At 42.7% G+C, this 12,987-nt stretch overlaps 1 protein-coding gene across 1 annotated transcript; it reads right to left on the bottom strand.

Annotated features, from left to right (window-relative positions):
* Window positions 1-5,813: 5,813 nt before the first annotated feature.
* On the bottom strand, window positions 5,814-12,733 carry LOC111251869 (uncharacterized). Its single transcript, XM_086980722.1, has 6 exons — window positions 12,263-12,733; window positions 10,887-11,057; window positions 10,535-10,629; window positions 8,125-8,345; window positions 7,662-7,843; window positions 5,814-7,254 (listed from the first exon to the last, which is right to left on the bottom strand). Exons 1-6 carry the CDS (start codon window positions 12,597-12,599, stop codon window positions 7,061-7,063), a joined length of 1,200 nt encoding a protein of 399 aa, XP_086836848.1. The 5' UTR covers window positions 12,600-12,733; the 3' UTR covers window positions 5,814-7,060.
* Window positions 12,734-12,987: the final 254 nt, after the last annotated feature.

Below are 12,987 nucleotides of genomic sequence, written 5' to 3'. Positions count from 1 at the left end.
TTTAGCAGCAGCAGCAGCAGCAACAATCCGTCCGGTCTATTCGATTGTTGCTAGCTCCTTCAAATCTTTTTCGCTTCTCTTATATCTTGATGGGTACACGGTAAACGGCTGCTCATACGAAAACTAATATTCGGACAGCGGGGCGGCGAGTATGCGCCACCAGCCCGATTCTGATCCCTGCTCCTCCATCCCCCAATGTTGCCGGGCCAACACCCGCCCGACTGCCCGCCCGCCCGTCTGCCTGCCTGAAACTGCTGGTGCTGCGGTCGGAGCAGCGTTTCTATATGCTGCTGCTGCTGCTACTGCTGCTGTGAGCGAGCATTGACTACTGACTAGAAAGAGCAGCAACATTGGCGGAGGTGCAGCACAAGCGGCAGCCGCAGCACGACCAGTCTCATCATCAACAGCAGCCCCGTCATGGATGTAGGCAGTAGCAGGAGCAGCGGTAGATGAAAAACTGGTGAACGGAGGACCAGAGCTGTGGCAGCGAAAGTAGGCAGTGAGCGAGCGGGCGCTCGGCTGACCTAGGAGCCAACGATCGCAGTGCTCTTCGCTCGATGCTCGCTAGTGTTGATGCCAGTGCTTGTCGTGGCTCGGTGGGGCTTTTTGCCTAGGCGGAGTGCGCTGCCCCAGTAGAGTCAAAATGATTACTGCTGCCGCTGCCTCCCCACGATTACCGTTCAAACTGGTGCTTCTTACTGCTAGCGACGAACGCCAGTGAGCCAGCCATAGAACGCCTAGCAGCAGCGACGAGTGGCAATACGCATAGCAGAGTAGCTGAGGACGAAAAACATGGACACGGCGACGGCGATGGCAGAAATGGCTGCTAGTAGCGGTAGTTACGACGGCTTCAGCGGCGGCGGCCGTCACCATCGCAGCGGCAACAGCAGCCTGTAAGAGGAGGGTCGTCACTATCGCTTTTTCCATTATTGCTGGCGCGCTATAGTTGTCGCCGCAGTAAAGGTAGCCTGCGGCGAGGCCCGGTCGGAAGGACTCATCGAGAGTTAGGGACAGAAATAGGACGCGACTGTAACAAACGAAATATAAAAGAGAAAAGCCGAGAGAATAAGCGACTCAGTGGCAGATAAAGGCAGAACAACGAGGCATGCACGAATGCGGTACTGTTACATACTAAAATGTTATAGATGCATTTTGCAAACGTCCAGCGGCCCGTCTTGACACCATTACACGCGTATTAGTTGCCGGTGCCTTATATGCTGTGGTCGTAATGCAGCTTTTTCGTATGTTACGTGCAAGAAAATCCTGTGATTCTACAAAAATCGCAGAAATAATCATACTCAAATGTATGCCATGATAACTGAACGGAAACATTGCAATAACTAGCCAACGGCAATCCATGTCGGCGGCTTGTTACGGAGCGCGGGCTGTCGTTGTCAGTGACGCAGTCCTTGCTGCATTTGCCGATGAAAATCACCGCTGGCCTTAGTTGCTGTAATAGCGGCAGCAGCACCGAGGCTACTTACTGGAACCCGGTGGTAGGACCAGTATAAACATGAGCGTTATTATCCAACTACTACTGCTGCTGCTATCGGCGCTTTTTCCGATGCCTCAGTTTCGTCTCGTTTAGATCTACTCGGGCGGCCGCTTTTTGGCTAGAACTTAGTTCTATAGCCGCCATCGTTGCCATGACTGGTGCCGTTGCTGCAGATGCCGAGGCCTCAACACGGATGATCTTCTAATATCATAGAACACGGATACGGGTGGTGCAGCAAAGGCTATCATAGTAAGTACAGCTGTTACGATAGAACTCCGCTATAGAAGCAACGGCGATGGCAATTAAGACCACCACCACGACGACGACGACGACGACGACGACGACGACGACGACGACGACGACGACGACGACGATGGTTGTTGTTCCTGCTGCCGTTGTTTTTGTTGTTGTTGGTGGTGATGATGGTTGCTGCTGACCACGGTTTCTCTAGCCGGATTGGCCGGCGTTTATTACTACTACCGTTGATCCTGTCAATTTTTGTCAGATCGTCACCCTTTCTTTGGTCACATGCATCTCTACCAGCATCAGCGGTATCAGAGCCGATAGACAATAATGCCTGACGTTTCCTATTCGTTGCTGCTGATGCTTCTTATGAAGTTATCATTTTCACCGCTTCTACTCATGCTACTGGAATCGTCGATGCTCGGAAATACTACTTTGAGTGGCAGCAGGGATCACTCGCTGGCCACTGTGCATTTCACCATTCTCCAGAGAACTAGCAGCTCTCATTTCGACGAGATCCCTTATTTGTGCAGCGATTCGGTCAACACCTACACCAAAGCACTTTTACCTACTAGGCCCATAGCGATGCATCTGGCGCAGAATATGCTATTCGGTATTCTACCATAGCGGCGGAGTGGGAATCTGTGATCTGAAAGAAGGGATAGTAGCATGAGAAAATGGAACAGCACTATCGCCATATTAGCCAACACTAAACAACGCACGCAGGCATACATTCAGATGTCATGCGCTAATTAAAATAGCAAAACAACGAAAATAGATCTGGACGGGCGTTTTAGAACTATCATTTGAAGTATGGTAGAACTGGACACATCTCTTCAATGAAACAATGTCGACCCAATTCGGTAGCATTCCGCCAGCTGGATGCCGGACTTCTTTTGCTATTTCGTTTGGTGTTACACTAACTTAAGTTAGTGTATTAAAATATGAAAAATCAAATAGTGACAATTTTTGAGTTGTTTAACTTTTAGGCATTTAGAATCGCGTTACTTTTTTGTCGTGGCTAGAAACCCATGAGCATCAACATAGTAGTAAATTTCAGCTTTTACTAAACGTCAATGATGCTAGCATATGCTGCGCCACACACAATATGACCTACTGCGGACCTGAGGCAGTCGTAATGTCGTAAAGTAAATAATATTAAGTTAAATTAGAATTGAGTGCAGAGCTTTCTCTTCAAAATGGAGTTTGGTTTGGATGACTGTCAACACCATATAAAGTTGTCAAAACAGTTATGCGGGCACACCCACGTATATATATATATATATATATATATATATATATCAGAAAAGAGTAGCAAATGTTAAACCTGCCAATCATCTCGGAAACCATTTTTAATACCAAATTTGTATAATAGAGCTTACATATTACGGATGAGTAATTCAGTTATGAAACGGTTGGGATTATTCGATGAGTCTCGAGTTTCCAGGACATCCGATATCGGCGTTAAGAACCGCGTTAGTGCTAGTAGGAGCCAGCCATAATGGACCGTATATATTCCCCAAGCTTTGAACGTAAACCACAACATGCCTTTAAGATTAGCCAGCAAATGCGTTAACCCGTAAGCTAAATACGAAGACTATTACTCAATTGGCCTAGGCGGTCTGCTACCTTAGTTTTACGATTGTGCCATCTATTGAGTTTAGATCTTCTAATCTTGGTATAGGACGTTACGACGCCAACAAGTCTGTAACCTGATGTAAAGTTATTACATTCTTGGATAGCAGAAACTTGCAACATATCTAAAGTCTTTATTTTGCGACCTACTCTTTTTTTCTTCGATTTACTGCCTTCGAGTAGATACTTAACGAAAAACCGGAGGCGCCACGACGTCGTTGTCAAAGTAGTCTGTTTCTGGCTGTGTGTTTTCGACCATTGTCACGGTAGCATTATTTTCTATCATCCTGTCTTCATATATATTTCAAATAAGACCTATATTGTACGTGAAATATTAATAATATTGTATAATTAATAATAATAATCGATATTAAGTAACAATGCGTAATTACCTGTAGCTTCCGATCTAATTCAATTTCAGCCTATTGCTCCCCTGCAACGGCAACTTGTTAGACGAACCCGTTTTGGTACACCATGGTTCTATCACTAAAATATGTTTTTTGCGTAGTTCTGTCGTTCTTCAACCGCAACATCAATTTCTAAATTTTCCACCTTGTCGTTCATACATTTACTACCTATGTCCGTATACTAAGAAGAATAAAACAATTCCATTGCGAAATCGTGGGTATGGAAATAATGGTCTACTGTGCCAAAAACTGCTACCCCTTTTGTATAGGTACCCACGTAGATAAAACAACAATATCTATGTAACGAAAACATCCTTATCTATAATCATAGAATAGATAAAATCATGATATAGAACAATACGCATGTCGTATACTGTTTTTCATGCTGATCTGAAAAGCATCTACCTACGCTACGTTCATGAAGATAACATTAGTCCATCACGGATATCTAACGCACATATAATGAAGCCATAATGAAGCCTTATAAAGTAATTGCGGCAGCTCGAAATAACCGAGGCGCCCTCTAGGACAAAGCACAAGCGTTAAGATACTCGACGGCGTCTAGACAATTTTACGCTCATATTAATTCACCTTAACATTTTCCAAAGCAAGTATCTTTGTCATTACATAGGTAGATTTTTCCTTTGCTGACCGTGATCTCTGGACGACGTGAAAACCCAAATTCGTTTGTACACATGTTTTGATAGGTACAATATGATAACTTAGCATGCATATATATATCTCTGATTACCCCTCTATTTCTTGACGTAGCAACAACAATGCATAAAAACATCAGAATAAACTTATGCGTATCATTATTTTGTAAAAGCGAAAGTAGTTTGTATAATCGCATCGCAACAATGTCATATAATGACTCTGTTATATCGCGTTTCTCATTGTCAAGCTGCACAGCAAAGACACCTCACGTCGCGGTGGTCTGGTACAGAGCACAATTCACTTTTTACTTCACGCAGGCGCAGGAGTCTGAGCGGAGCTAGAGACTACGTGTAGCATGAAAATCAGTGTCACCACGGCAGTTTAATCCGTTAACGCATTCACGCAAATTTCTTACTCTGGTTTTTGCAGGGCAACAGGGGCTTCCTTTGAAACCGACGTTGGTTGTTATAATACCTGCTAGTTGCCTCAACCGACGAGCTTTCGTACATCGTTTTGTGATGTATGAGATGAAGTCTTTGCTATTCGAGAAGATGAGAAGCCCTCGACAGAAGCAGCTGTTAACGTACGCTAGGGGATAGCGTCTACTAGGTAGACGATATTTACTGTCAGCTCCAGAAAACTACGCTATAGAGACTCGTTAGTGCCTGCTAGAAGTAGAAATGATTCTTTCCTAAAACGTTACATTGTTCGCATACAAGAGGCCACGAATTCGTCCTAGAAATAGTCGTCGGCTTAGGTTGTGCGAGTCCCTTAGTTTGCAAGAATGAAGGATTCCGCTGCTCCATCGTTAGTCGTTCCGCTGATTCCTGTTAGTAGACCGAACAAGTTCGAAGGTCATCTTGCGAAGGACGATCTCTTAACGGAGCCGAACACGGCCCTGAAGTTTATGGAAAAGCCCCCCGTATAAGCACTTAGGCTCATAAGGTTTGACTTTTGTCTGTGACAACGCTCTGTATGGCGTCCCTGCGAAAATCCACTTCCCAAACCCATGCTTCTCTTTTTGCACGATGTTAACTTTCTCAAAGCCATGTTAAGTCGCCTGTGTGTTTGGTAGGATAGAAGCTTGTAGTAGACGTTTGGCGATCACTCGTTCCAGGAGAGCCGTGTGACAACCTTTTTTTTCTTAGAAAATCAGAGCGTACCAGTTGAGCGTGAAGAACTCCGGAAAGTATTCCCGGAAGGAGAGCATCCGTTCTGCAGTGCCTTATATTCTAGTGATTATGCTTTGATTAAATTTCATTAGAATGCGAAGAAAGCGTCAGAAAATAAATGACTATTACTAGCTGAGCTGTGAATATGACGGGAATATTTACAAATTATACTATGTTTGCCACTTCAATAACGAGCCCCACGAATCCATGTGTTACACGGCCACACTCAAACAATCTGGCTGTTTTAGTCTTATATTTCAGAAATTAACACAGTCGTCCATATCATGACAAACCTTGATAATCAGGGCACTTTGATAACCGTTGGCCACATGATGCATGTGATTGTGATGTAATTGTGCTGCAGTCATATGCTAAAGCTTCTATCCTAAAAATTGCCTTTGGATATTTTCCGAATCAATCGCACGTGAATGGCGAGCCAGGCCCGCCATGTAGCTAATACAGTCCGTACTCTATTAGACCAATCGGAAGCCTTGAGCTTTAAATTAATGGCTTGCTAAGCAAACCTCCGATCCGGCCACAACTTCTCATATAGGAACTTCGTTGAAGATACCCAATGCAATACTTTTGTAAGCAAGGCAATTTGCATCTTCCTAGTGTTATTGGCAGGACTATGCGTTAGAAGCTTTGTGACTTGAACAAATGTCAGGATCGCTTATGTAGGCACGACCGACGCGTGATAAACACTAACTCGCCATAATATTTCCGGAGAATACAGTTAGTTTTGAACATGAAACAGGCCGGGCGAACACGATCACTAAAATCACATTGTCAATGTTATGTTCGGTGTGCTTTCGTTATAAAACCTCGTATTATGGCTGGCAAGTAGTACAACCTTGACGACCGTAGCATCTCTGAACTGCCAATTCTTCGGAGTACGTGTATGGGTACGTAAACACATACGTTCTAATCGCAACGCTTCAACAGCGTAGAGCTTCAAGTTTCTATAGACAGACGCCTTGGACTTCTGAAATATACGTATATGCATACAAGTACAAGTAAATGATTCTATACATATATACTACTACCAATAACGTAACTGAGTACAATATAATATGTTCATTTTGTTATTAATATCTGATGTTATAGCTTCTCGGAATCCGAATACAAACCACAGACTGAAGGATATTGTAATTGTGTGGATGCAAGTTTCGAGTACTAGATGTAATTTTAAAACTAAAATGGATCGATTAATACGTCCTCTCTTGTTCGGAAGACTTCCGAAGACAGTGTTGAGTATACAAGGTTTATGAGATCACTAGAACTCACACGAGCCTACGAACCACGCTCACTTCCGGGTACTGGCCAGTATCGAAAAATCCTAGCTAAACTCCTTGGATTATTTTCCTCGGCTATTTTTAAATTTGTTTTTTTTTTAATTTTTTTATTTTTTTTATGCCGTAACTTTCTGTCATCATTTCATTGTGACGCAGTTACGACTCCTGTAAATCCATATTCGCTTGCTCTAAATCGGACGCTGTTCTCTCTCCCTGCATCTCTGGATTTGCTGAAGGTTCGTGGAGAAGTCTCAAGGCGCGTTGGGTCTCGTGGCCTGAAGGCGCAGACAGTGCAGGAGCAGAGCTGCCATCTCCGCCAGCTGCCGATATTCCCGCGTCGTGAATGATACCTGTTGATCACGGCCATTAAATTAGTCATGGATCAGAAACGTTCTTAACGAAGGTAGAAACTAATAACGCTATATGAATACAACTTTCATATTAATAATTTCTCTAAAATCGCTAACAAAGCTTCATCACACTAGCACAGAAATCTAACTGGTAAATATCGAAGATAACATATGTTAAGATTTTAATCTTTTTTGACCAGACATAAGTTTTATGCATGGTCCTTAAGGACCAAAAGGCGGAGTGTTTATACCGAAATATACTGAAATAAAGCTTCGGTTTGAAATTTCGCAGCTATAAGAAATACTATGGCATGTTACGTTTTTACCTAAAATCGAATTTATTCTGAATGTCTGTTTTTCTATCGTATAAAGATATGCTTAGAAATAAAATAGCCTAAGCGCCATACCAAGCTTGTGTACTCGAGCACTCCCATGTGCTTGTGGGGGTTTGCACAGGATGTTTACGGCGTGCGGATTGAGAGCCCCTCGAACTACCTGCCCTCGTTCGTCAAGAACCTGGAATGTTGGCGGAACGGCCCTTGCCCCAAGAGCAGCGTCAACTTCGTCAACAGGACGCGTTCGTGTTGGGCTATGAAATCACAAGAGAGAGAATGTAAATGTAACAATTATCATTAAAGTTTATTAGAGTTTTTCAATTCATAGTTCCAGTTAAGCTCACACGTAGCCGTCATTAGTGTGATCATCAAGCAATTAGAAATTTGTCGTATCACAGCAATAGATAAGACGTGAAATTTGTACAGCTTTTGTGGTGGTTTAGTAATACCGCTAATGCAGTATCAGAGATTTCTCTTAGATGTACATTAAAAGAAAAGCTGATTGGACAGTTCTTCAATAATCAACACAACTTACTTCGCATACTGGTGGGGTTTAACTTTATAATTTTTGACTGCTGCGGAATGCCAGGCAGTGACAGAAATGAATTGTAGCTGCTCGAACTCGAAGTGGTGTAGTTCGCCTCCCAGGGCCTCCTCCAGCTCAATTATGACCTGATATTTCCGACGGGGTTCTAAAACTAACCGCGAGCCGTCACCGCCCTCCGTTGGTGTATCACTCGCAGATGTACTGTAAAGCTAGGTAAATTGACAATGGGATAAAATTTTATAGATGCTAGACTTTATCGGTCGTGTCAGGGCAACGTTTAAATAAAAACTCGATTGTGTCCAGTGGAAGTTAAACTGCATAAGCGCCTACGCGATTTTCGATTCAGTGTCTCCTACAGAGAACTTTGCAGCCCTGAAGATGCTGACCATCGATTTTTGAAGCAACCTAGAGGTAGAAAGTGGGTTCTTCATTTTAGCTAATGCAGAACCCATTCGTATGTCATTGCCAAATCTTCGGCGTCATTATATAGCAACTACGTGTCACAATAAAAATCGAGCTGATCGTGAGCGCACACTGGCTAGGGCGCCGCTCTGTGACCACAGTGGTTTCAGTGGGCAATTAGAAGTAGCGTTTAACGGCACCCTGAAAATACGGTTCGAGCAAATGTGGGACGAGTGTAGAAACCGAGAAAGTGGACCGGCACATGCAATTTGACCGGATTTTAGAGCAGAACATCAACGTTAATCGGAGTTTAAAACCTGGAACTGATCAAATTATCAGCTGAATGGACAGTAAGAGTGTATTATACTTGAAATATTCCATATAGGGGTGGAACTTCCAGTTTGAACGTGGACTAATGGGCATACGAAACTCGCTGTTTTGCTGCGCGAACTTTGCTTTAGATCCTTTCATTTAAGTGCACTGGTCGCAGATTGGCACTCTATACACGACGAGCTTTGTTGAAATTGCAATTCCTAAACAATATGCTTAGATTACTTCAAGTACGGCAGGCTTCAATCCTGTCTGGTCATAGTCAGAACCATATTAGACGTTTAACAACTTGCCATTGTTTTCAAGACGTTAAATGAAAGCATAGAGTGAAGCAAGATATGAGGCAAAGAGAGACGCGAGCTAAGAGAGGTATCGATCGAATATAAGTGTCATGTATTCCTCTGTAATGCTGTTAATTAGTACAAAAATACTATCTTGGTCCAGTAGCCCTTTAAAGGGTCCATTTTTAGCTTTTTCTTTCTTCCGTTTACAAACGTCGTAAACGCAGCAGCAGCGCTTGTACGAGCTTTGGTTCATTTCAAAGAATTTGCGTCAGCATGTAAAAAGTGGATAAATTATGCCCCCAGCCTCAATTTCGCCAGCAACTTTACGAATGCATTCATCCGAAACCAGTACCGTTTTAGTAGTCAGTTTAAGTTAACAGTCAACACTATGTGCTGTCATGGTAAAAATCAATGCGGCGGAATTAAGCAGAGTAAAGGGCAACGATTATCCAACTTTCACCCTTTTTAGCTCGAAACCGACGATCTATGTTATTACCAGTTTTCACATGGCTTTTTAAACATCTGAAGACTACCATGAACCCAACCGAAAGATCCTTAGTAGAATTTAGAGTTAAAAGGAGATTGCTTTGATTTCCGACAATCCGAAATGTTTCAATACAAAGATTAAGACGCGAGTATCTACATGTGCAATGACTCGTCGATATGAGTACCATTGGTTCGCGTTTTTGCGCATCTTCTGACTTTCGCCATTTTGTGTAGGGTACATTTTGAACGACCACACTTACCAATATAGCGTGGTGTGTTATTATCATTGAAGTTACTTGCCGGTGGAGGACTTTGAAAATGAGCATAAAATAGTTCAGGCCGCAGATTGAAGATATAATCAAAGTGCACAGAAGTTACACTGAATAAACATGACCATCAAAAAGCACACTTAGTACATGCAACACATGTCGTTAACATTATGTACTACCTCTTTTTGTTCAGAAGGGAGGTAAGAAAGAAATACTAGTTGTTAGTCTGGTTATCACTCTGCATTTGAATTGCGTTACGTCAACCTCATTTACCGTAACTGCACGCCATTGAGCACATATGAGACGTATACTGTTTACATAGAAGTAAACGAGAATATTGTTTGGATGGGGCAAACAGCCGAAAATTTCGTCTAGCGCTCCGGTCGCGATTTAAAATAAGCGAGCTTTGCAAAACATGGCTCTAGCTTAGGCTTAACCATCTTTACGATTGTACTACACTCTTATGCCCTAGGGATTTTTTGCAATAGTGTTGGCATATTTTAAAGATTATTGCACACGTTTCCTGAGCGAAGCGTAATTTTAATTACATACACCGATTGGAGAATTTAAGAGAATACAGTTGTGATGTCGAGACCATGTATATGTGTTCAAATATTGATCACTTACTTTAATAGCGTCAAATATGATAAAACTGTCGAGCCAAAATTGTCCGGAGCGCGGGGAATCCGGATGCTCGTGAACCACGGAGATATCAGCGGCAGCTGCAATAAGTAGTCAGTTATCTCTACATAGAAAAACTCATGAAACCTCCACACTTTTCTAGCTAGTTGTGCATGACTCTACTGTGGCATGCGAGACGAAAGGTTTTGTGCACCACAATGTCATGAAAAGGTGCCCAATGCAAGCGCTTTGTTTAGAATTGATACTAATTTTACCCAATTTGCCTGTAGTTCAGCTCGTAATAAAACGGCAACGACTACCCCGCATCAATAAAGTACAGACCCCGACAGAGACCCACCTTCATTAGTACTGTATTCCCAACGTCCCCTACGAAATGACATCTTTATAGGTGATATGGCCGATATCCTTACACGAAGGTGGTAGAGCTTTTCCGGCTGAAGCCCTCGTACTTCCACACGTACGTCTGGTCGCATGTATCGGCCAGACGTATTAATCAGCATTTCGTGGCCTGAAACGTGGTAGATGAAAAACAGGCTACCAGCTAATCAAAGTCATTCCACATTTGGAAAAGTAGAATTGGTTTTCGATAAATGTCGATGTCTTATAATGCTTTGCTACACAGCACAACATCAGGTGCTATTGTTAAATTGATATTGGTAGACCACCTAAGGTATAATTGATATGTGCTATCGATATAAAGATATATGCCAGGAATGTTCGAACAATCAACAGACGAAAAAAAGCTGCGAGTGCTCACTGCTAGTTTTTCTATTAAGTTTCATAGAACAAATAAAAAGAACACAAAAACTGAAACGCTGTTATAAAACGCGTTATAAAACAGTAATGAAGCCCACTACATAAAGCATGTTCCACAGTGGGACCATGTGAGTGTTCACTTTACCCCGAAGTTTAGGAATTCGCGCTGAGTTCTCCGGAATGTATTTGACAGCTTTGATTGATAAAGACACTTTTGTGGATAAACCTTATTCAGTTCCTAAAATAAGTTAATTAAAACTACCCAAAGGTAATAATAATATATAATAATAAGAGTCTATAATCGTGGGATTCTGTTCTTTGTTTAGTACCTTAAGGCCAATAAGATAATATTGACGCGATTTTTTTTAAAGGTAGTAACATCCAATTTTTCTCCATACAATCGTGTAGCTTGACAACCCTTACGGAATAGTCAACCTTTTACCGCTAGGTTCTTGCTGATACCACAGCAAGCACCCAAAAATGTGGTCAATAGCCGTATCCTATTTTATTTCTTCAAATAGGGTGATATTTTTTTCGAGGATACTGGTACCTTCGAATACTTGAAATCTTCAAATACTTCATATTTCAAGTCGTAGAAGACCAGCTCAGTGCAAGGGATTTTCAGTATTATAGGTATAGATTCGTCAAACGGAGTTTACTAAACGAGCCCTGATTAGCACCCCATGGTGTCACGAAAGAAAAAGCTTTTATTCAGCTCTCTCGCTCCCTTAGAGAATTTTGAATACCCTAGTTTTGAGTAATTTCAAATACCATAAAAAATACTACGTATTTGTTTGAAAAATAGGCACATTTTCGGTCTACTGCGAACCCTACAAACTGAAGACAAAATCCGTTCCTGCAAGAGACGACTTCAAATTCTTTTCGGTCACGTTTCATACCACTGTTGCCAAATGCGAGCATAGACAATAATAACAAGAAACATCCCATCGAACTTACCAAACGGGTGCAACAACTCCCAGACTTCGGAATTGAGAAGCCACATGTCAACATTGGCCTCTCGAATATGCATGCGAAACTGCTGACATAAGGGCTGCTGATCACCGCTGACTTGAACGCTGTCGTCAACACCCGAATCGGACTCTTCCGTTTTGTCGACCGTTACCACGCAATCTCCAGCGCCTTCGGCGGTCTTCCCATGCACGAGCACGTCCATCTGGTCGGAGTCGACGGCGGTTGTAACTGCGTTATCACTATCACTGTCGCTAGCTTTGACCGTTGCACCGTGGAGCATGCCGCACATTAACAATGGTACCACACCGCGGCGAATGGTCATACCGTAACGTCTGGAATAGGGGGACTGACTCTATCACCGACTGGTCGACTACGGCGACCAGAACTTAATGATATCCTAATCGATATCTTACACGGTTGTCGGCATCGACTTTTCGATGATGATCTTTGCTTAGCCGTGCTAGCCCGCGACCATCATTTACAGCCCAATTATAACGAGGTATTATTGCGAAATGATGACGAGCGATAACGATGGTTCACTTTTGAATTATGTTCTCCGTCTTCTCGCTGATAAGTCGTTGAGCGCCAAAAATTTATTGTAGATCTCTACTTGTGGATAGTGGGGCCATCACTTGCTTCGCCCAGATAGTTTTCAAACCTGAGTTCTAAATATGTATCTACTGAGAAACATAAAAAACTCATTGGTAGCC

The sequence above is a fragment of the Varroa destructor genome, unplaced genomic scaffold (genome assembly GCF_002443255.2).
Source record: "Varroa destructor unplaced genomic scaffold, Vdes_3.0 BEIS01000001.1, whole genome shotgun sequence".
Classification (NCBI taxonomy): domain Eukaryota; kingdom Metazoa; phylum Arthropoda; class Arachnida; order Mesostigmata; family Varroidae; genus Varroa; species Varroa destructor.
This window is presented reverse-complemented; position numbering and strand designations above follow the sequence as displayed.

Coding starts and splice junctions, on each gene's coding strand:
- LOC111251869 (XM_086980722.1), bottom strand. CDS start 12,599: ATGACCATTCGCCGCGGTGTGGTACCATTGTTAATGTGCGGCATGCTC. Junction 11,058..12,262: donor GGAGTTGTTGCACCCGTTTG/GTAAGTTCGATG, acceptor ACCACGTTTCAG/GCCACGAAATGCTGATTAAT. Junction 8,346..10,534: donor TCATATTTGACGCTATTAAA/GTAAGTGATCAA, acceptor CAATTTACCTAG/CTTTACAGTACATCTGCGAG.